We start from the raw sequence: 25,009 nt of genomic DNA, 5'->3' as shown, positions 1-25,009 counted from the left end.
GCTGTACCATGCGCTGTTTGGTGGAGGCGGTAACTGTCCTGGGGGCCATAAGGGCGTCACACCAGACCTCCTCCTCCAAGGTGCCCACCCAATCCTCCCATTGAACCTGCAGCCGATCTAAGGATGTTGAGGTGTAGTTAATCAGTGTCCGATAGATGCCCCCCTCCCCAGATCCCCCAGCGTGATTTGTGCCTCAAGAGGGCTATGGTCAGGAAGCCGTGTACCAGTTGTGAGGTGTGCTTGAAGAGCATGGCGCAGCTGAGGGTATTTATAAAACTGCGAGTGGTGCAGGGAGTGTCTAGTTTGAAGGTCTTGAAAAGAGCGCATATGATTGCCCACCCACCATACATTGCCCAATTGAGAAATACGTAAAGGGTCACAGGACCGAAAACCCTGCAACCCCTTGACCTTCCAGAGCCAAGTGCCCTGCCACAGGGACGTACATTGGGTCAATGTGTGTGTCCACTTTGTATCTCGCAACGTGGCCTGCCAGGTCAGCAGCACAGAACATGTCACCTCTGGCAGACGGGACAGAATAGGCTCCCCATACAGCATCGACTCAACACTGGACAGTCCCAGCTCCAGCCTATATGCCGGATCAGACCGGCCCCCATTAAACCAATCGTGTAAGGATAGCAGGCGCATGGCCCTCCCCTTCCCCCAGAGGAACTTAGAAGGCATGCTATCAAGGTCCCGGAACCAGGCCCTCTGGAAGTTAAGGGGGGTGTTTTGAAGTATATAAAGGAATCAGGGGAGAATCATCATTTTGAAAAGTGCTACTCTCCCCATGGGGTTCAGAGGCAATGCTTGCCATTTCTGAAGGTCAGCCTTAGCCCTTTTCACCAGGGGAGTTCACATTGAGAGCCCAGCTAAGTTCAGGGAGTAAAGTCACCCATATCCCTAGATACTTAAATGATTGTCGGCAGAGCGGTATGTTGGACTTCCAGTCGATACATTCTTTAGACATGTGAGGGGGACCAGGACCGACTTATCAGGGTTGAGCCGGAGGCCCGTCGAAGGACTGGAGAATCTGGAGGCAGTGAGGGCCGACCTCGCAGGATCCGCTAAATAGATGAGGACATCATCCACGTAAAGGGCAAATTTGTCTAGCTCCGCATTGGGCCATTCCCAACCCTGCACCTGTCCGCTCAAGCGTATCAGGCCTGCCAAGGGCTTAATCACCAGAGCGAAGAGTAGGGGGGAAAGGGGGCACCCCTGCCTCGTTCCCCTGCAGACGAAGAAGGGTCCTGAAAGGACCCCATTCACCAGGACGCGTGCCCTCGGGCGGGCATATAGTACGCGGGTTAAACCCCGAAAGCGGGGCCCGAAGCCCATCTCAGCAAGGACATCCTCTAGGAACCCCCAATCCACCGAATCAAAAACTTTCTCAAAGTCTACCAGGAGGAGTGCTAGGAAGGGGGTGATTAGGTTACGGTGACCAGGGCCGAAAGCAGCCACCACAGACAAGTGTCAGATACCACGCAAAGGCATGAACCCACATTGGTCTGGGTGGACCAGCGTGGGTAAGTGGGTTTTGAGGCGCTCCACACCGATCCACCCGGAGCTATGATTTCAGGGATTATGCGGTTCGTTCTGGGTTAAGTGGCCAGTCTTTGGAGGAGTGAACCGTTTTTATCTTCCCAGCCGTACACCCTGGCAATGGAAGAGCGCCAAAGGAGTTTAGCCGCATCCAGCGACAGCTGTCGAATCTCCTCGCAGATGTGCGCAAGAAGCCTCACATCTGAGGTGTCGGGGTTCTGAGCGGTGGATTGTTTAAGGCGCAAAGCCTGCGCCTCTCGTGAGGTAATCTGATCTAACTGCGCACGTCGCTGGAGTTTGAGTTGGCCCTTGGGGACTCCCCTAATCGTGGCCTTGCCAGCCTCTCACAGGATGCCTGGCGAAGATACCGACCCCTCATTGGTCTGGAAGTAATGTATGAGTTCCCGCCACACCACCTTTCGGAATTCCTCGTCTTGAAGGAACCATGTGTTTAGCCTCCATATCTGATGCATTGAGGCCGGTTGGAGCCCATAGTGAGTATCACCGGAGAGTGATCGGATATACCCCAAGGGAGAATGACAACGTCTTGGGGCGTGAGGCATCAACGCACGAATGTGTGTGGTGAGCTGTTGAGGTGTGTGTAAATTGCTTAGAGCGCGGATGCCAGGTGCGCCATGCATCACAAAGACCTAGGGATTCAGCCCAATTCGTTAGGTGTTTCGCATGCGCAGGTCTACTGTGAGATGGGGGCCATGTTGTGTCCAACGCGGGAGAAGAGACCGCATTAATGTCGCCCCCCCCAGGAAGGTGGAGCCCAGGAGCAAGGGGGCCAGGAGCGCGGCGGCTAGAATCACCATCAACATCGATGGGGGAGAGTAAAGCGATACCAAGTTGCGGGGGTCGCCATTCAGAGTGCCGGACAGGGCCACAAAGGTGCCCTGGATGTCATGAATGACTCGCGTTGCCACAAAAGGAAGGGAACGTTTCGCCAGGATCGCCACCAAACGGGATCCCCGAGTGAAGCCCGAATGCCAAACTCTATCGTAGCCGTATCTCACTAAAAAGGGGCATTGATTACCCAATAAGTATGTCTCTTGTAATAGTAAAACCTCCACCCCAAGGCGTTGAGCATAGCGCAATACGCCATACATTTGAAGCGGTCCAGAAGGCGGTTGACATTCCATGACGTGACGCGCAGGGAGACACCCAGGCATGGTACGTCAGCCATAGTGAAAAACTGTCGCAGCGGTGGGGGAAGGCCCCGTGGGGAAGCCTGGCCTGGGGCAGGGTCACCAGGATGCATGATTGGGGGCCCAGATATCAGCTATTGTGTCCCACAGGGAGTGAAACCGGACATCGTGTGAGTGCTTGTGTGAAAAAACAAAGAAAGAACAAAAAACAAAAAGTAGAACTAGGGTCAAGGGTCCCCCCACCCTAACCCCACCTCCACCCTATATTTCAGGAACAGAAGCATCTGTCGCCCTAACAATGGAAGAAATAACATAAGGCCAAACTAAAACGCTTGGGAACGGGGGAATCATGGAGGACCCCTCCTCACAGCAGATGTACATGGTCAAGTCCAACAAGAGAGAAAACAATGGTGAGCCGGTACGCCGCCTCCAGACGCGGAGCCAGGCCCGACGGGCAGAGACGAGCTCAGGCTGGGTCTCTAAGAAGTGTCAGGCTACGTGAGAGATCAGTGTCCGGGAGGTCAAGCAAAGAGGGGCCGGCGAGGCTACCCCATGACTCAGACGGCCGGAGGAGTCAGAGCTCCTCATAACCAGATTATCTCCATGGTGCGGCCCGGGCAATCGAGAGTGGCCTAGCGGGGAATCGGAGCAGGCCCACCTTTGTCCACAGCGCCTACGTGAGAGGTTGTGCTGGGGCCGGGGAGCAGGAATCTCCGGACGGATGTGCTCTCCCTACGCACCTTCCCGGTGGGAAGATCTGATCGGTGGTCCACAGGGGACGCTCCAAGTCCATGCCTCCTCAGGAGAGTAAAAAAATAGGGTCTTGTTGGAGAACACCAACCGCAGGCGTGTCGGGAAGAGGAGCCTGGATTGAATGTTGAGGGCACGTAGTTTCTGCTTGACCTCGCCAAACGAGCGACGTTGACCCTGGACCTCACAAGTGTAGTCCATAAAAATCATGATCGTATGTTTTTTGTATCGAAGACGTTGCTGCTTGCGGGCTTCAGCCAGGATGGAGTCTCGAACTTTGTAGTTAAGGATCCTCATTATGACCGTTCTGGGTGCGGCTCCCACCAGTGGTTTTGGGGCAAGGGAGCGGTGCGTCGTTCTATGGCGAACCACGGAGAGAGGGAGCCTTCAGGGATCCAAGATCTCAACCATCTCTCTACGAAGTCCGTGGTGCAGCCTTGTTCTGCCCTCTCTGGAAACCCAACCAGGTGAAGGTTGTTGCGGCGCAATCTGTTTTCTGCGTCCTCGGCCCCCAGATGCAGCTCCTGGATGTGTGATTGGAGACGCGCAACCTGCCTCTCAAGTTGCTGGACGTCATCTTCCACGGTGGAAATACGGGATTCGGTCTCTTTGATCCAGGCCGTAGCGTTTCGGAGACCCTGCCGGATAAGGGCCATGTCCACGCAGACCTCCGCAATCTTGTCCTTCACAGAGGATTGGGAGGTGTGGATGGCTTGAAGGGTGATGGACAGATCCGTTGCCGGAGGTGCATCCCTATCCGCAGTGCCCCCTGTCGCCCCAGTGTCAGTGGTGGTGAAGCGATCCATTTTGGTCTGGGTGGCCGGGGTCTTGGCTGGTCTGTCATGGCCCATAGCCCCACTCAGTAGGGCAGGGGGACCCCAAGAAGTGTCTCGAGAGGTGATCGCTGCAAGGGGGCCGGTGGTCACCCCAGGGAGGCACAGGAGCAGGGAGGCAGCCTGGAATGAAGGAGAAGGCCCCCCCGAGGCCCTCCGCCACTTTATTTGCGCGGCCGACACAGAGGCGTCTCGCTGGGGGAGGCAGACCAAGAATCTGTAGTGGGCCTCCGGGATGGATGGATCAGAGCTCCCTGCAGGTGCCAAGAAGTGACAGTGGGGGGGCGAGGTGGAGAGAGAAACCACCACAGAGTTCCCCACGCCGTCTGACAGGCACGGCCGGCCACCCCCCTCCTGGCAACGTCATCTCATGAGGCAGAACAGTCAGGGCCAGATCTTGAAGGCAAACCGGAGGATTACTGTCTCGGTATTCCCAGGACCGCTTCGCACAGGGTCAAGGCGGACAGGGGCCAGGTGCGGCGGAGGGATCTCAGCCTAGCTCTCCCACCGCTTGATGGTAGCGGCCGACACCACCCCTCTGGCCTTTCTTAAGCAGGGATTCAGATTCTGCCCCTAATCCAGCGACCACAGGGAGGGAGGCACGGGCAGCGATCGAGTCCCCGCAGTGCACCTCCAGAAACCCCCGATCCCGGGAGGCCCTCACAATCTTCCGGGCACCCAGGCCTGGTAACGACCAGCAAGGTCTAAAAGCCACAGGAAGCGCCGATCAGCGTGGAGGAGCCGCCATCTTGGGTGCAGGTCCCTGCCGGCCGACTGAGCCCGGCAAGACAGCTGTCGACGGTGCATCTCGAGGTGCAGTGATGACCAGGCTACCAGTCTTAGGGTCGGATGGCTCGCTGATGGGAGGATTACGGGTGGATGGCGGAGGGGTCCGGGAGCACACTGAAGGTGCGTCCACCATCTTGGTTCGAAATGTTTATAGTTGCATGATCGCTGATCACTGGAAATTTGCTTGTGGCTAGGAGACCTCCAAAAATGTACCGTCGTTTAAAGGTGTTTTTTTTTTTAAAACACATTTTATATTGTCAAGTTGCACATTTATTGCAGGGCTCTGCACTCCAGAAGCAACTGCACAATCTAACTATACAGTTATGATGACTGACTTTTACACATAAGATCCAAACACATACCAACAACACCTCCCTCCCCCCACCACCACCCCCATGATTGCAAAAGATCTGCATAGTCCTGTCCACCACATAGGAATATAGCAGGAAGGCGAAGCCCCTCCGGCCCCCCACCGCAATACGCCCCCGCCGTCTGAAGATATGCATATGAGTTATCCCATCGGATGGACCTCTATCACTGGTGGCGGGTCTAACAACAGTCCCCGATAATCGGCCCACCGTTTCTAACGGTCTGACCGGTCCTGTCTGACCGCCGAATGGAGGCCCACCAGGAACTGCTCCCAAGCTGTGGCAGAGGCGATACGGTTGCTCCAAGAATTCACCCTCCCCTTGCGGCCCGATGTGACTGCCGAGTCCCCAGCCGACACTGGCTCAGAAGAAAAAGGGAGGGGAGGGGAGGGGGGGGGAGAGAAGATGGCGGGCAGACACCTCCCAATAGCGTGTTGGCACTCAATGGCCAGAGTTGGCCTTCAAACCCAGCAAAACCATCGGTGTCACGGAGAGCCCCTCTCACCCAAGAGTCCAGTGAGGAAGCCTCCAGAATAGAGTTAGGGCTCCAAAATGGTGGTCAGTCGGCTCCCCCAACAGCACCCCACCTTCAAATCCTCCGGCCGCTCGCAGATCAGGGCGGCTCGAAAGGTGATACGGGACAAGAAAGCAGCACTACGGCAGGTCCCGAACTCGGGGGCACCCCCGCCGGCCAGCTCCTAGGATCTTCCCCCTTCTGCTGCAGGCCCCCCGCGGCGCGGCCGCTCTAGGTCTCCTCCTTCCTCCACTGCGGCCCGACACGACCGCCGAAGCCCCAGCACGCACAGACTCAAATAGGAGATGGGGGGGGGGCCGAGACAATGGCGAAAGAGGCACACCAATAAAGTAATGGGCCCCAGGGAAGCCTCGGTGTCACTGAGGGCCCCCCTCGCCCCCGGGATCCAGTGCGGCTGGCTCTAGGGGAAATCCATTGCCCCAAGGTGGCAGCCAGCCAGCCTCGCTGTTCACTCCGGCAGCACCTTACCTCCATGGCCCGAACTAGCCACCGAGCCGCTCTGCAACTCTGCCGATCCTCGCCGAATCAAGGGACGCCAGCCATCCGCATATGAGCCCCGCTCCGATGATACCCGTCCGGGGTCGCGTGGACACCAATAAACGGCCTGCCTCCCGCACAGCTGCTGCAACTGCACCTTAGCCCGGCTAGAGATTAAGCAACTCCCGGCTCCTCACAAGGGCACGCCTCCCACAGGCCACGGCTCCTCTTGGCGGCCGCAGCATCGTCCTCGAACTTCAGGCGGCATCCAGACTGGCCCAGGTGTATGCCACTGTGTTTTGACTGCGGCAGAGCAGCTCAGGGACCGACACAGAGTCGGAGAACAGGATAATTTAACAGGATATAATGGGGCTGGACGGAGTGCGCTCAAAACACGACCGCCTTCATGGCTTGCCAAGCCACGCCCCCCCGTTAGAAGGTGTTTAATGCTAAATATGCACCACTGATAAATTAACTAGACATTTAAAATCCTCTTCTTTTTTACTCATTGTTTCATAACAATAACACCTGGGGGAGTAGTAATCGTTTTTCTGGGCTCCCACTACTTACCAGGAGATAAGGGGTACCGCCCAATAGCACACTATATATTTATTATAAAAAGGAATTTATTTTTTAAAAAAGTGGCTGATTAAAAATATTGGGACTTGATGTTTAATTTTCTACTCTGTACAAATTGTGGTTGGTGCTTACATTTGGCCGATTCATGTGTCTTTCAGCTTCGATTTGATCCTGTTGCTTTCGTTTTTTTGTTGCAGTGTGTCAAAATTGTAAGCCATAAATAAATACGCATATAAATAAGAAGTGAGGTTTATGAAATTCTTTTACGGTTAGGATACCAAAGCAAACATATACGGAAGTAACGTCAGAAATAGATGGGAAAATTGAAACACTGAGTTTCAGTAATCATAGTGATGTCTTTAGTGATGGAATCTAAAAAGGTACCTCGAGTGCATTAGACATTATGGATGCATGACTAACCACAACTAGTCAATGTCATAGTGTTTTTTTGCTTTGTATAGCAATCGTATAATACTTTACAATAAAATCATTTTCCTGTAAACTGAAAGGTGTATTCTATAACAATCTTTGCCAATGTTCTTAGAATACAGTGTTAATGTTCCTAAAAACATGTTTGTGCGTGCTGGAGTGGAGATTCATTTTTTCATACTAGTATAAACATTATTGAAACCATTTTCATTTACCTTCTATCTTTGAAGTTCGCTTAATTCTCACTTTTTTGTTACTATCATCGGTAGCAGATTCAGCTGCGAAATTAACATGGTAAGTTCTGTTACCATTCTGGATCTTAACGGTGCCCTCATTTTCCGTATATGCCTTCTCAAGCTGCAGATTTGCCTGTTTATGAAAGGCAACAAATGCCCTTCCGTTGTCATATTGCCACTCCACAATATTGCTCACAAGTTCCGCTTGCCTTTTTTGTCCCGCTTCCTTACTAATCTTTTTGATCATATTTTGTATTTCCATGCAGGCGGTCATAACGTCCCTGGTGAGACCACTAACTTGAATAGAGGCATTATCCTGCTTGCATTTCACTTGTATCCGGATCTGCAAACTGTTCTGTAGTTCAGTCATTTTTTGGTGCTCCTTCTCTTCAAATTCTGCAATCCACTCATCATTGATAGTGTTGTCACAATACTCATTTTTGATTAATTCTTCAATCCAAGATGCAGTGTCATCCACATTTTTTGAGTTTTCACCACAAATCTGAAAGACTGCTGGCTCGATTTTATCTTCAAATACAAAACTAGAGGTATTTCTTTTTTCAGCGGGTCGTTTGTTGCTGAAGAATGCTACTGTTGCTGCTGCAAAAGACAAAGAAAACATTTCTTGAAACAACCAAGATATGTATTTCGACACAGAGTACAAACACTGGCTCAAAAAAAGTAACAAAATTATATGTACATAGTTTAGAAGCTGGACATCTATTATAACATCGAAGGCATGAAATTATGAAGACATTTATTCGTTAAATTACTCTCTGTTAGAAACTGGGTTGTTGGTTTATTGGAGTAGGAGCCCTAGTCATGCAGCAGCCACCATCCAGTAAGGGCAAGTAACAAGAAAATCATAAAATAACTTGTGCTCACCCTCTGGTGGCTTGGCACAAAGCAGTCACGCTTAACTTTAGAGGGAATGTGTAAAGTATTTGTGAAACATTTCAAATAGTAAATCATTAAAAGCACCACACAAAAGCATTCCACACCAGGTTTAATTTATTAAATAAAACTAGACCAAAACGACAAAACAAATGGACATGAGAATGGGCAATGTAAGATAACCAGAAGGAGAAAAAGGAGTGGGGGAACAAGCACATGAGAGAAGAGGGGTGCAGGCCAGTTCCTGGAACTAAAGATAATAGAAATTGTATTGCATTTTGCCTATCCAGATGTGTCTATTATCAATCTGACTAATAAAACATTGAGGACTGCTATGCTCTTGCCCAGGGACGAGTGGAGAGTTGTGTGCTTTGAAAATTGACAGCTTTCTAAATTGACTTGTTTTAATTTATCAGGCAATTAAAACTCAAAAAGTACTTTGCCATGAACCCTATAGTTAATAGAGGACATGACATTATTGGAGTGAATACGTTGCATAATAAATTGACAATTCAGGGTGTTTATGATACTGCTTAGAAGAGGACCCAATGACGTACTCCAAGGTTCTTGAGGATTTGGATGTCAGGACAGACTCCAGCATAGATAGTGGCCTCAAGAGTAAGTCTAGTTGTACTCTGCAATAAACAATAAATAAGATAAATATTTAGGAATTGATCGTTCAATTTATCCTTGCCTTTATACACTCTCTAACGTGCACAAGGACCTACCACTTCCATCAGGTAGGCCAATTATTTTGGGCACTGGAGTGTCCACTGAGTGGCGAACTGAATTTGTGGATTTGTTTTTGTTTGTTTCGACAACCATACATGACTAACCTACCTTCTCACATTAGGGGCACCAAACACATTCTTAATTCATTGAATGATGTAACATGGGAACCTGGAGAGATTAACATTAACACTCAATATTGTCTGACTTTATACGAGCGTTAACCATGAGAATTGTATGACAGCCCTCAAATGGGTTTTGAACAGTAGACCCATAGACCTATTGGAACATACTGAAATGCTATTAGCTATGACCAAGATCATATTGGACAATACTTTTTGTCATTCAATGATGAATGGTTTAGACAGCAACAAGGGACAGGGATGGGCTTCAGAATTGCCCCACCTTATGCAAACCTCTTTATGGAGTAGCTGGAGGGGCAAATCTGGGGTCCAGCTGGTGCAAGATGGAGTGATTATTTTATACTGGGGACTATTCACTGACAATGGTTTCATGATTTGGACAGGGGATGAGACTCAGTTGAAAGGATTTTGTGATTATCTAAATACAATTGACTCAGATATGAAATATACATACCGATATAGTAATGAACAAATTGTATTTATGAATGTTGAGCTTTACATCAAGAATAACCAGATCAACAGTAGGCTATTTCGCTGAGCGACTTCTTGCAACTGAACATGTGCCTAGTGTACTTTCAAACTGTCAGATAAATGCTATTCGCTTTAGAGAAATGATGAGGCACGGATGTAACAGCAGTGAGGAACATGAATTTCGAGACTGTCTACATGATATGGAGCTGAGATTTAAAGGTAGAGGTCATAATACAAATGTAAATCCGTAAAGCCAGAAATAGAATTTTGAAAGTGGATCGAAAAAGTATGCTTGATGCTAATGAATGCGATATAGGTGGTCCAGACAAACTGTGGCTGATCACAGACTTTAGCTGGAACTTCCATTAATTTCAGAAATGTTTGCGAAGACAATGGCATTTTTGGCAGTCAGCATAAAATGTTCAGAGAATTTATCTCAGATCAGCCTGGCTTCATTTTTTGTAAGGGAAGATCCCATAAAATTATTTTGAGTCCGATTTATCCAAGGAAACAGATACAGATGAGTTGGTTGACAGAACATTCAATAGGATTCTATAAGTGTGGCCACGGCGGTATGCGCAGATGGTCCTTAGATAGGACCAAAGGCTTTAGTAATGGTGAATTTGAGATTCAAATGAATATCAATGATGGCACTAAGTTTGTTGTCTACGTACTGGTGTGCAAATGTAATCACATATATGTGGGGAGCACAATAAGAGCCTTGAGAGATAGGGTTGGTGAGCCTATACTAACACTGAAATCAGGTGATCAAAAAAACTATAGCCGTTCATGTCTTGGAGTGTGAAACACAGGCAATATAGAAGAATTCAATATTACGGTATTGCTCATGTGACCAGTGACCGCCGGGGTGGTCATAGAGAGTTGAATTTAGGCCAACTCAAGAGGGGATTAAACGTAGATCATGAACACCAATATTTTCTGGGAAATGGGGATAATAATTTTTGTATATATATATATATATATGGTAATAATGATCTTTATTTAGATATAAAACAATATCTTTAAAAAAAACTTTTTCCCCAAATCACATTGTGTACAGTTTTGTGAGAAAAATAGTTTAAAAGGAAAACTAATATAGACATAAAAAGCATAAAGACTAAAAATGTAAACCGTTTTATAAAACATGACCTGAAGTGTCTCAAACATCTCCCGTCGTGTTCAATTATAAAATCAGACCATAAAAGATGCATGCTACAGGGTTTCAATTGATGTTGCGACCCTCCTGGTCGTTGGGGATTTCTATTACACTACAGTGTTTAATCTAAAAGGTCTGTGGCAAAACCATAGCAGTTTTCTTTATATTAAGGCAACAATACGTTTGCTGAATGAATTTAGCAAATTTTATGTTTAAAACAGTATTGTCCATGGACAAAGCGGCAATGATAGCATGCCTACAGGTCCGAACCCCCAACCTGTTCCATTATGGCCTAAGCATGCGCCTGCGTTGAGAGTTAAAGATAGGGCAGATACAGACCACATGCAAAATTGATTCTGTCGCCAACCCACATCCTCTACAGGTTGTATCATCCTCCATACGACGCCAGATGGGTAGATTTTGAAGAAAGCACCAGTCCCCCATTCTTAGAGCGATGAAACTGCGCTTTAAATGGAGTGAAAATGTGGTGGAAAAATACATAGCTGCAGATACTTATTTGTAGGAGTTAACTACTGCCCAAGAATGGCTGCGTTTCATGAGGAAGGCTTTATCAGTAGCGAGAGATATAGATCTCACACATTTTTTAATTGCTTTTTTAAAGGCAGACTGGCTAGGATTGAGCGCCCAGAGGGCAGCGGCTGACAGCTGGTGGATATAATCCTTTAAAAGGCAGCCAAATGATCCTCCTGGGTTACTCTCATTAATTTCTTTCCAGACTAGAGATTCTAGTGTGCCAGATTCAGCCTGTCTTAGTTTGTGGCAGAGCTTGAGGTATGTACCAAGATTATGGGCATCGTAATTAGTTAGCCCCAACTCTAGTCTGACCTGAGCAGGGGATGCAGAACGTGGCAGATGGAGTACCTTTTTGTAGATTTTTGTTGTGTGTTTGTTTAAGGCGGTGTTCATTTTACCTTTAAAGGTCTCTATACCATATGAAAATGTGGGGCCGATCTTTGCTCTTAGGACTTCTAATAGGGGAGAGAGGGTTGGGCCTGAGAGTTTCATTGACAGCTTGGACAACGATACCATTAGTGCCGTGGCTTTGGCTGCAATCACATTACTCTGCTTTATAAAGTTACCCCTGGAGTCCAAATGGACGCCTAGGTATTTGTATGATTGGCCAAAGGTGAGGCTTATTTTGTTTAGTGACCAGCCACCACCTCCGTAACGTTTCTTGCCAAACGGAACAATCAGGGTCTTTTTCATGTTGACTTCTATGTATATATATGTGTCCAACACGGCAGGTGCTCCCCCCCACGGCAGGACGGCTGTGCGCAATTTATGTCCAACAATGTGCTCAAGCATTTAGAGGATCACTCGACGACTCGCATACCATCCTACAACCCGTCAGCACGACAAGTCACACTAATCTACTTGCACCAAGCCTACTACAGTAATTGAAATAACTCTGAAATATGAATGCTGGCGATTGTAAACCCACTTAGGGAATATGGAAATGCTCGGGGAACTAAATGTCCCAGAATGCAGCAGCGCTTGTACCATAAGAAGCGACGCCCAAAGGAGGGCTATCAATTAACCAAAGCACCGGAAATAAAAGGAGCTTTTGCAACGCCAGCAGTTGGAGTAACAAGCCTTAGAAGAAGAGGTTTATACCTCGAAACGCGTCAGGCAAGCAACTATAATATTGAGGCAAGTGGATTACAAGTACCGATGGTAGGCGAGTCGTCGAGTGATCCTCTAAATGCTTGGGCACATTGTTGGACATAAATTGCGCATCGCCATCCTGCGGTGGGGGGAGCACCATCTTCGAAAAAGAAGTAGAGGCTGGGGTTTGGAACTGTTCTGCAACCCGTCAGCACGACAAGTAACACTAATCTACTTGCACCAATCCTACTATAGGAATTGAAATAACTCTGAAATATGAATGCTGGTGATTGTAAACCCACTTAGGGAATATGGAAATGCTCGGGGAACTAAATGTCCCAGAATGCAGCAGCGCTTGTACCATAAGAAGCAACGCCCAAAGGAGGGCTATCAATTAACCAAAGCACCGGAAATAAAAGGAGCTTTTGCAACGCCAGCAGTTGGAGTAACAAGCCTTTGAAGAAGAGGTTTATACCTCGAAACGCGTCAGGCAAGCAACTATAATATTGAGGCAAGTGGAATACAAGTACCGGATGGTAGGCGAGTCGTCGAGTGATCCTCTAAATGCTTAGGCACATTGTTGGACATATATATATATATATCCATCACAAATTGCCTGACAACGGAGAGGCCCAACACCAAGTTGAATTGGCAAAATCTTTATTAGAGGCTGCAATGCGAGTGAAACAACAGGCCCAAAATCCATACTTTGCCCAGATGCGTTTCCTGCTCCTGCACTTTCTCAATGGGCGGAACACCACGGCATCAGCTTAATGGTTAAATGCACTGTCAAATCATTAGCACCTGCCTCAGTGGGCGTGACTGTTCACACAGCCTGCTGGTGCTTGTAGTTCAATGTCTCTCGCTCCAGTGAGCAGCCTTTAGTCCGTGATGCAATTAAAACAAATAAATAATGTGAATGGAGTGGGTCAAAAGGAGGTTCCATAAGTCTGGTAAGTACTATATTTAAGTTCCAGACTGGTGAAGGTGGATGTTTTGGAGGGATTATCCTTTTAAGCCCTTCCATGAAAGCTTTGATTGGTGGAACTCTGAACAGAGACAGTTGTTGTCTGTTTTGGAGGTATGCTGCTATAGCTGCAAAATGTAGTCTTATAGAAGAGTATGCTAAATTGCATCTTTGTAGATGCAACAGGTAACAAATAATGTTTTGTATGGAAGCGTCTAATGGATTGATTTGGTTTTTGGCTGCATAGCATGCTCTAGAATTTTGTCGTCTTGCCTCTTTGATAATGTTCATACAATCAGGAGGCAAGTTGAGATATCCAAATTCTTAGACTTCAGGAGCCAGATCGCTAGGTTCAGTTGATTGGGATCTGGGTGCCTGATTTCTCCATGGTTCTGAGTTAGAAGATGTGGCGACAGACGTAGTCTTTGATGTGGAACCACGGAGAGTTCTAGGAATGTTGTGTACCATGGTTGTCTTGCCCATTTTGGAGCAACCAGGATCATTGTCAGTGACTGCTGACGTAGTTTCCGTGCCACTAGCGGAATCAGTGGGGCTGGTGGGAAAGCGTACGCAAATCTGCCTGACCAGTTCATCCATATCGCATTGCCCTGTGACAACGGATGTGGGAACCTGGTGGCAAAGTATTGGCATTTTGAGTTTTTGTTTTTGGCAAACAGATCTATCGCTGGATGCCCCCATTCTTAAAAGAATGGTTGGAGATTCTCCCATTCGTGTATCTGTTGGCTGTGTCTGCTTAACAGATCCGCTATTTGATTGTCTTTCCCTGGCAGGTGTTCTGCTAGGAGAATAATGTTCTTTGGAATTGCCCACCTCCATATGCTCTGCGCTAGGTAAGAAAGCTGTAGAGAGTGAGTCCCTCCCTGTTTCTGGATATAATACATGGCTGTCATGTTGTCCGTCTGGATCAACAGAGCTTTGTTGTATACGTATTTTTGGAATGCTTTCAGTGCCAGAAATACTGCTAGCAACTCTAAGTGGTTGATATGCAGTGTCTTTTGCTTGACTGTCCAGAGTCCTTGGACTGTGTATTGATGTAGGTGGGCTCGCCAACCTGTCAGTGATGCGTCCGCTGTTAATACTATTTGTGGAACTGGCTCTTGGAACAGTCGCCCCTTGGAAAGGTTTTGTGGGTTCCACCACTGCAGAGAGTTGTAAGCGCGACTGTTTACCTACACTAGGTCTTTTAGTTGTCCTTGAGCTTGGTTCCACTGCCGTGCTAGGCATTCTTGTAATGGACGCATTTGAAGTCTGGCATGAGGGACAATATATATGCAGGAGGCCATCATGCCTATGAGTTGCATGAACACTCGAGCTGGTAAGGATTGTTGTGGCTGGAACTTTTGAATTAGAGTCTGCATGTTGGCTATCCTGACTTGATCTGGATATGTCTTTGCTACTGATGTATCTATTGTAGCTTCCAGATATTGTTGTATGTGGGAGGGTTGTAGATGAGATTATGGGTAATTTATGGAAAAACCCTGACTGTGCAGCAGCTGGAGTGTTTGAGACGCATGGCTTCCACATTGGGCGTACGATTTGGCTTTTATGAGCCAATCGTCGAGGTATGGAAAAACGTGGATGTGTTGCCTCCTGAGGTGTGCTGCCACTATGGCTAGACATTTTGTGAACACTCTTGGGGCTGTAGTTACTCTAAAAGGGAGAACTTTGAACTGATAGTGTTGACCTTCTATTGTGAACCTGGGATATTTCCTGTGAGCTGGATGTATAGGTATGTGGAAGTATGCATCTTTGAGGTCTAATGTGGCAAAGAAGTCGCCGTGCTGAAGTAACGGGAGTACCTGTTGTAGAGTTATCATATGGAAGTGCTCTGACAGTATGTATTGGTTCAGAGGTCTGAGGTCTAGTATGGATCTGAGCGACCCGTCCTTTTTGGGAATTAGGAAGTATAGAGAGTATACTCCTGTTCCTTGGTGTTGAAAAGGGACTGGCTCTATGGCGCCCTTTTGTAGCATGGATTGGACCTCTTGTTGTAACAGTGTTATGTGTTCTTTGGACATAGGACGGTGTTTGGGTGGTATGTTGGGTGGAGTAGAAAGGAGTTCCAGGCAATAACCATACTGGATAATTTGTCTCACCTACCTGTCTGTGGTAATTGCGTTCCAGAGAGGTAGGAATTGGTTGATTCTGCCTCCGACTGGTGTTAGATGGTCTGGAGGGCGAGTGATGAACTCACTGTTTGGTGGCAGTGGAGGCTCGGGTGTTATTGCCTCCACGTCCTCTGCCTTTGTTATTGTTGCCCCTATAACCTCCTCTATTGGAGCCTTTGTTAAAAGTGCTCTGGGTATTAGATTTGAAGGTAGAGGAGCTTTGTGATGTGTTGCCCCTTCCTACGCCTCTATATGAGGAGCAACGAAAAGAACCTCGATGTTGTTGGAACTGAAGTGCCCCCATTGACTTGGCAGTTTCAGTGTCTTCATTTTATCTAAAATGGTGTCTACTGAGGGGCCAAACAGGAAATCTTGGTTTACTGGTTGGTTGAGGATGGTGGATTGCACCTCATTCTTAAAATCAGATATGCGTAGCCACGCGTGTCTGCGCAGTAGAACGCTGGTATTGATAGACCTGGCCGATGTATCGGCTGCGTCTAGCGCACATTTGATGGAGGCATTGGTTATGAACTTGCCTTCCTGAATGAGGTCGTTAGCCTGTGACTTAAAAGGTTCTGGTAGGTGTTGCATTAGACTTTCGAGCTGGTCGTAGTGTGCTCTGTCGTATCTTGCTAGCAGGGCTTGTGTATTCGCAATTCTCCATGAATTTACGGCCTGTGAAGCTACTCTTTTCCCTGAGGCTTCTAGTATTTTAGATTCTTTATCAGGAGGGGGAGCATCTCCTGTTGTCTGTGAGTTGGCCCTTTTACGAGCATTTGCAACTACTAATGAATCTAAAGACAACTGTTGTTTTATATAAGTAGGGTCTGCTGGGGCTGCCTTATATTTTTTCTCAATTCTTAGATTGAGCACCCGCGCCCTAGCAGGATCTTTAAATATGTCTGGCACGTGCTTTAGGACCCCTTTAAGAATAGGAAGTGTTTTGACATTTTTTTTCTGAAGTGGGGAAAGTGTCAAATAAAAAGTCCTCCTCTATAGGGTCAGTGTGCATGTCAACATTGAGATATTTTGCTGCCCTGTCTATAAGTTGATTAAACATGATAGTGTCGTCTGTAGGCAACGGTTTTGTAGAGTATGGGGAAGTGTCTGGGATGGGTTGAGTTTCGTCAGGATCATTTTGATCATCCCATGTATCATCTTGTGGATCAGGATCCCCTGGTTCATCATAAGTGTACTGAGGATCTTCCCCCATGTCCTATCCCTCATTGTAATCAGAATGTGTGGGAGAGTAAGGTACAAAAGGCATATCAGGAAGCAAAGGAGGAGGAGTAAAAGGTCTTGAGGGAGATGTCCCAAAGTCTTATTTCTTTGGAGGAACAGGAGAAGGAGTGTCTTGTTGTAAAGGCCTCTTCTTTCGGTGGTAAACTACCACGTGTCCTGTTTTAGGGTCTATATATAATTTTGGTTGCTCTTCAGTCACTGGATCTGGATGGAAGAGTTCTTTCTCGACAGTCCGTGGCTTTGGCGCCGAAGGCTTTGGTTTATTGACTTGTTTTGGAGTCTTTGGCTCGAGGGCCTTTGGTGGTGGAGCTCCTTTGGGGTCAACTGCCGATTTCGTCTCGGTAACCTTTTTCGGTTCAACGCCTTTTTTCTTTTCAGCGTCTTTTTTTGGATCTGCGCACTTTTTAGGGTCGGCGACGGCTTTCGGATCGACGGGAGTTCTTGGTTCGGGACGTTTTTTGTCCGAAGCAAGGTTTTTTTCTGGTCAATTGTCTTTTTTGTGTGATCGGCACCTTTTTTAGGATCAACTGCCTTTCTTGGTTTGTCTGTTTTGTTAGGATCGACTACCTTCTTGGCCTCGACGACCTTCTTCGGTATCAAAGTTTTCGGTTCTGAGGGCTTCTTGGGCTCGACTACGCTCTTCGGTGCCGAGTTTTTCGGTGCCGAGGGCTTGTTGGGCTCGACGACCTTCTTTGGGTAAATGCCCTTCGGATCGACGACCTTCGTCTTCAGGTCGATGACCTTTGGTTGGACCACCCTCTTTGGTTCTGCGCCTTTCGGGTCGACCAGCTTTTTCGGTTCGACGACCTTCGGCTGGAAAACTCTTTTTGGCTTGATGTCTTTCTTCGGGCCTGGGCTACCGGAAGGCGTGTGTTTAGGCTTCGGAGCCGAGCAGAGAGGTGGGGTCTCCGAAGGAATATCTCGAGCTTGGCTAATGCCTTTTGGCGATGCTTCGACCGGAGCCTTCTTTTTTGGGCTGAGTGGAGTGGGGGGCTGAGTACTCACAGTTTGCCCCGGCGTGATCTGGTCATCGGAATCCGATTGGTCCTCAACGGTGACGATCTCTAGATCGGAGTCGGCGGCTTCGGGGAGATCTTGTTCGTCCTCGAAGATATTCTCTGGTTCCGACTTCTGCATCTCTTGCCTGACAGCCCGTCGATTCCTGATGGTTTTCTTGGATCGGAATTGGGCACACGCTGGGCAATTTTCTTCTTTGTGTTCAGGTGACAAACACTTGTTGCATACTGTATGCTTGTCAGTATGCGGGAATTTGCAGTGGCATTGTGGAAACCTTTTAAATGGACTCCTTTCCATCGACGGAAGTCGCACGTGGCGTCGATAAGGCCCAACGGCCGGCGTCGACGACCGGATCAAGATGAAAAGTTTGATTGAGTCGAGGGGTACCGAGCGAGAACAATACCGTCGAGTTCGAAGGCCGTTTGGCCTTAGAAAGTAGTTAGTTTCGGTTCCGAAGTTGGAGTATAGGAAATAACATCCGAACCCAGTGGCGGAAAAAAACAATCTGAGGATGGAGTGGATGCCCATGCGCACTGTAGTCTAAGGGAGGAGTCACCTATCTTGTGATACTTCGAAGACTCTTCCAAGACAACAAGGTGCAATCATCCGGACCCAACACTAGGCGGCGATTTATGCTAAGATATGAATTCAGCAGCCCACATGCCTCAACCTAGTGTTTCACAATGGCATAGTGAATCAGTAACCCCTCCATGGCTCAATGTTTTCCATTCTACCAGATCAAGGACATCTTCACTCAAACTTCTCTAAGCAATCAAAACATGCATCTCTAAATTCTGTAACCTTTGGGCAAATATTATCCTCAAAGAGGTCAGGCACCAATAATTCTCCCCCTGACATCTCAATATTGTCAATGTTAAAAAATTACTTCACTGTTGATATTCAACTCTCCAAATGTCACTTGTAAATAAATCATCATAGTCCTAAGCAAGGCCTCCAAGGCTTTAAGGAATATGCTCCATATTTTGGATGGAATAATCCTAGCACGAGGCATATTGGCTAGTTTTGAATATTTTAGTTTTTGTGGGCCTCCCATATAACAAAGTTTTTGTGGTTTAGTGCATCCCAAGCACTACTCATTTGTGTCCTTCCACTCACTGTATTCATTTGTAAGCAACACACACAAACACTATGTTTTTGGGGTTCATCACTAACATCTCATATCTGAGCTATGTCCACACACCTCAATCTGCTTCTCTCATCTTCTGTGAGCACCTTAGATATGTCTCGCACAGCAGGCTTTTTTTTACATTGGTAAGCATCTTTCTTCCACACAAACAATTCACATCTCATTTTTGTGAGCATCCGACACAAGGCTAATTCTTATTGCAAATTTATCTCATATGGCTTCTTATATTTTTGTGAAAGCACTTTGCACTTATATCATCCATCTGCAATAATGCTTCTCACAGATTAGACAACAAACGTTTCTGTACTGTGTTGTATACTTTTCGATACATTAAGGGGTTATCCACCCTCCAGCCACAGGAATGCAGGTGATAAACTCCCAGTGCTTGAGAAACTATTCCCTCTCTCCCTGCTAAACCAGGGGCTTCTAAAAAGGGATCCAACTGACTTCAATACTCAAACAGACACACAGAATTCTATACCATACTATTAGACCTGCCAGCCTTAGGGTGGTCTTCCCCCAACTTTTTTGCCTGCCTCTTTTTGCGGATTCTTTTTGTTGGCCTTAGGACTCTAAGCGCTTCACCACTGTTGAACAGTGCTTATGTGCATGTGCTTCTCCCCTAAACATTGTAACATTGGTGTATACACAATTGGCATATTTAATTTACTTTTAAGTACCTTGTACAGTGGTATACCATATACCCAGGGCCTGTAAATTAAATGCTACTAGTGGCCCTGCAACACTGATTGTGCCAACCCCACAAGTAACCCTTTAAACAGGTCTCAGGACTGCCACTGCGGACCCTGTGTGTGCAGTATTACTGCCATGTCGACTTGGCATTAAAAACCCCTTGCCAAGCCTTAAACTTCCCTTTTATTACATATAGATCACCCTTAAGGTAGGCTCTAGGTAGCCAATAGCTCAGGGTGCTATGTAACTAAAAGGGAGGACATGTACTTTTAAGTCTTGCATGTCTTTGTAGTGAAAAACACCTATATTCACTACAGTGAAGCCTACTCCTTTCACAGATTAGCATTGGGAATATCTTAATACACTCTTTTAAGCTGTAATTCCTGATAAGAAATGAGTACTGGGTCATGTTTTATATCTTTAAAATGGTAATGATAAATCTTCTTTACTGGCAAGGCTGGATTTCACATTACTATTTTAGATATGCCAATTTTAGATAGTGGATATTTACCTGCTCTTATGGCTCTGTGTGCCTGTAGCACGTCTCAAATACACTCCAATTGCATTTATTCAGTTTCTTCTCCCTTTCTTTCACTCCACCTTTGTCTTTGTTTGTTTGGTGCATGAAGATGCAAGATTCAAAATCCATGTTTTTTTTACATTTGGTCTAATTACTTTCTGAATGCAAATAACAATTAAAACATACTTGCAAACCGTGACCACATGCCTGCCTTTATCAGTGTTTCACTACAAAACTAAGAGACTGTAATAATTTAACCGAGTTTACGGCTCTCAGACAATGGGCATTTTGTGTAGGGTCACTGGAAAGTCTAAAAGGTTATCCAGTGGGGCCATCATTGTTCACACATGCAAGGAGCAGCCAAACATGCTGCATGCACTAACCCTTTTCAACACAAGCCGGCGACATGTGGTGCCACTAACCCTGTTCAACACAAGCCAATCAAACATGTGGAACTGTGTCCCGAGTACTGAAAGGCAGTGACCCCAAGTCCGTGGCAGCGACCACAGCAGCAGACTCCCTTCGATTAGTGAGGCGTATTTGCATATGGAAGTCATCGATGTGGAAAGTATTGCAGACGATAAAAGAAGTCAAAAGATCAATTTTACACAAAAAGTCGATTTGGCTTTCCACGTCCAGTAATTTCCAAAGGAAGAGTGAGCAGTTTTATGTCAGCGGTGAGGCATACCATCACTCGAAAATCACCCAAAAATACTTACAATTTAAAAAGAACAGAAGAATTGAAGTACATTAATAATTACAATCCAGTGATTTTGAAGATATGGAATGCAAATATGGACATACGATATGTTGCAGATAACTCAGTTGCTGTTGCTCGCTATGTCACGTCATATATTAGCAACTCTGAGAAGACAGAATTGAAAGAACTGTGGGAGGAAATTTCGCAAGAGAGGACACGTAACAAAAAATTGTACAGCTTCAGCTTGAAGATGATTTCACCTCGAGAAATTGGATCCTACGAATGTTCGTAGAGATTGACATCTGGAAGTTTATATTCAAAGTCAAGAGGGATCATCTGGATATGCCTTGGTCTTCCTGCAGCACGAAATTGAGTTTTGAAATCTGTACAAGAAATTGAATACTTGGCACTGAATGTACCGTAAAGTACAGATATTCTGAAAACAAATATGTTGGATACGTACTATCCAAATAAAAGTCCATACCTGAAAAACATATGTCTATATGAAATACTGCAACATCATAGTTTAAAAAAAAAATTCACAGAAAATATGAATGAAGGAAAATACGCTGTAATTGGATCTGAAGGATTTTTGGTAAAGCATGACAAAGGAAATCTGATTAATCACAGGAAATTAAGTTGTGATACTCGAGATAAAAGAGAGTTTTTCTATTTAGTTCTTCTGCAACTCTTCAAACCTTGGTGGACTGAAATGGAATTACTTGGACATTATGAGGATTCTTTCAATGCATGTAAAGATAGCATCGAATGTACAATGTTTCCAAGTTATCTCCAAATGTTGAACGAAGAGATTAATCAAGAAAGAACTATTGCAGCCAAAATAGTTCTCAAAATAGTCAAAGGTCACATGACACACAATCTTATCTTGCTTTTTATTCTACAGGTTGTGAATCACGCATCAAGGTTCACCCCCAACACCACCAGAGCTGAACGCGCGAAAAATCTGCGATGATGCGTGGCCATTCTGACAATTAAGACCCAACTTGAATTGTGAGTTCATCTGGATTGTGTGTACGCAACGGCTGAGGAAGTTGCTTTGGCACGTCGTGGACCCTCTTATACACACGCCGGTGGCGGAAGGTGAGCAGAGAGACTTCTTTCCACAGCAGCAACCAGTCACCTCTGGGCGGTGGGAGTGGATAATGTGCAGCAGTCTGTTTGCACAAGAGCGCACAGACACCTCCAAGCAGTGGGAATGGATGGGGTGCACCACCCTTATTGCGCGTTACCGAAAAATAGAATTACGCGTGTGCAGTTATCTCTCTTCCCGTCTCTCACACTGTTTCTCTTGTTCTCTTCCTCTCTGTCTCACTCTTTCTCTCTTTGGCTGGCTTCCTCTCTCTCTCACTTTCTCTCTCTCACTCTTTCCCTCTCTCTCTCACTCTCTCTCTCTCTGTCTTCTTCTCTCTCACACTATTTCTCTTTCTCTCTTCCTTGTATCTTACTCTTTCTCACGTTATCTTTCATATCACTAAACTTGAGGTCTGCACTATCTCCCGGCACGTGGTTGGAGACACAGCGGAGGCACAAAGGTGAGCTACACAGATTTTTCCAGTCTCAACACTCCCTCTCCATCTGTTCCTTTCTCTCTCTCACACTTTTCTTATTGTCTGTCTCATTCTTTCTTTCTCTCCTCCACTCTCTAAGTTTTTCTCTCTCTCTCTCACACCGTTTCTCTCGTTGTCTTCCTCTCTGTCTCACTCTCTCACTCTTTGGCTGGCTTCCTCTCTATCACTCTTTCTCTCTATCTCTCTCTCACTCTCTCTCTTCCTCACTCACTCTTCGTCTCCCTCGTCCTCTTTCTCACTTTGTCTCTCTTTTTTCCTCTCTCTCACTTTGTCTCTCTCTCTTCCTCACTCTCTCTCTCTCTCCTTCTTCTTCTGGCTCACTCTTCCTCTCTCTCACTCTTTCTCTCTCTCTTCCTCTCTCACTCTGTCTCTCTCTGTCTTACTCCCTCTCACACTGTTTCTCTTTCTCTCTTCCTTGTATCTTACTCTTTCTCACTCTTTCGCTCTTTATCTTTCAGATCACTAAACTTGAGGTCTGCACTATCTCCCGGCACATGGTTGGTGACACAGCGGAGGCACAAAGGTGAGCTGCAAAGAATTTTCCAGTCTCAACACTCCCTCGCCATCTGTTCCTTTCTCTCTCACACTTTCTCTTTTTCTTATTCTTTCTATCTCTCCTCTTCCACTCTTTATCTCTCTTTTCCTCTCTCTCACACTGTTTCTCCCGTTGTCTTCCTCTCTGTCTTACTCTTTCTCTCTTTGGCTGACTTCCTCTCTCTCACTCTTTCTCTCTTCCCCTCTCACTCTCCCACTCTTTCCCTCTCTTCCTCTCTCGCTTCCTCTTTCTCCCTCTCACTCTTTCTTCCTCTTCCTCTCTCTCTCACTCTCTCTTCATCTCTCACTCTCTCTTCATCTCTCACTGTTTCTCTCTCTCTTCCTCTCTCTCACTCTTTCTCTTCCTCACTCTTTCTCTTCCTCTAATTCTTTCTCTTCCTCTCTCTCTCGTTCTCTTCCTCTCTCACTCTTTCTCTCTCTCTTCCGCTCTCTCACTCTTTCCCTCCCTCTCACACTGTTTCTCTCTTCCTTGTAGCTCACTCTTTCTCTCTCTCTCTTTCTCTCTCTGTCTTCCTCTCTCTCACACTGTTTCTCTTTCTCTCTTCCTTGTATCTTACTCTTTCTCTCTCTCACTCTTTCGCTGGAGACACACCGGTGACACAAAGGTGAGCTGCAAAGATTTTTCCAGTCTCAACACTCCCTTTCCATCTGTTCCTTTCTCTCTCTCACACTTTCACTTTTTCTCTGTCTCATTCTTTCTATCTCTCCTCTTCTCTCTCACTCATTACCTCTCTCTTCCTCTCTCTCACACTGTTTCTCTCTTCCTCTCACACTGATTCTCTCTTTATCTCTCTCTCTTCCCATCTCTCACACTGATTCTCTTGTTGTCTTCCTCTGTCTCACTCTTTCTCTCTTTGGCTGGCTTCCTCTCTCTCACTCTTTCTCTTTCCTCTCTCTCACTCTTTCTCTCTCTTCCTCTCACACTGATTCTCTCTTCCTCGGATCTCATTCTTTCTCTCTTTCTCTATCTTCCTCTCTCTCACACTGTTTCTCTCTTCCTTGTAGAGCTCACCACTCTTTCTCTCTTCTTTTTCACTCTTTCTCACTCTGTGTTCCTCTCTCTCACACTGTTTCTCTTCCTTGTATCTTACTCTTTCTCTCTCTCACTCTTTCGCTGGAGACACACCGGTGACACAAAGGTGAGCTGCAAAGATTTTTCCAGTCTCAACACTCCCTTTCCATCTGTTCCTTTCTCTCTCTCACACTTTCTCTGTTTCTCTGTCTCATTCTTTCTATCTCTCCTCTTCTCTCTCACTCATTATCTCTCTCTTCCTCTCTGTCACACTGTTTCTCTCTTTATCTCTCTCTCTTCCCATCTCTCACACTGATTCTCTTGTTGTCTTCCTCTGTCTCACTCTTTCTCTCTTTGGCTGGCTTCCTCTCTCTCACTCTTTCTCTCCCTCTCTCTCACTCTTCCTCTCTCTTCCTCTCACACTGATTCTCTCTTCCTCGGATCTCATTCTTTCTCTCTCTTCCTCTCTCTCACACTGTTTGTCTCTTCCTTGTAGAGCTCACCACTTTCTCTCTTCTTTTTCACTCTTTCTCTCTCTGTGTTCCTGTCTCAAACTGTTTCTCTTCCTTGTATCTTACTCTTTCTCTCTCTCACGCTTTCATTCTTTCTCTATCTTCCTCTCTCTCACTATTTCTCTCTTCTTCTCCCTCTCTCACTCTTTCCCTCTCTATCTCCTTTCCTGGACGCATGAGGCACCATCTTATCTTTCTTGTTGTCTTGCAGGCTGTGATTC

At 46.5% G+C, this 25,009-nt stretch overlaps 1 protein-coding gene across 1 annotated transcript in view; it reads right to left on the bottom strand.

The window, feature by feature from the left end:
• LOC144823688 (protein mono-ADP-ribosyltransferase PARP14-like) overlaps positions 1-25,009 on the bottom strand; it is a 924,605-nt gene that overhangs the window by 226,266 nt on the left and 673,330 nt on the right. The window contains exon 15 of the mRNA XM_078682423.1: positions 7,666-8,286. Coding sequence (XP_078538549.1) covers positions 7,666-8,286 — 621 coding nt within the window. The remainder of the gene's footprint in view (positions 1-7,665; positions 8,287-25,009) is intronic.

This window comes from Lissotriton helveticus, chromosome 3_1 (assembly GCF_964261635.1).
Source record: "Lissotriton helveticus chromosome 3_1, aLisHel1.1, whole genome shotgun sequence".
NCBI classification, from domain to species: Eukaryota; Metazoa; Chordata; class Amphibia; order Caudata; family Salamandridae; genus Lissotriton; species Lissotriton helveticus.
The sequence above is the reverse complement of the archived record's forward strand: the minus strand, read 5'-3'. Positions and strand labels throughout refer to the sequence as shown.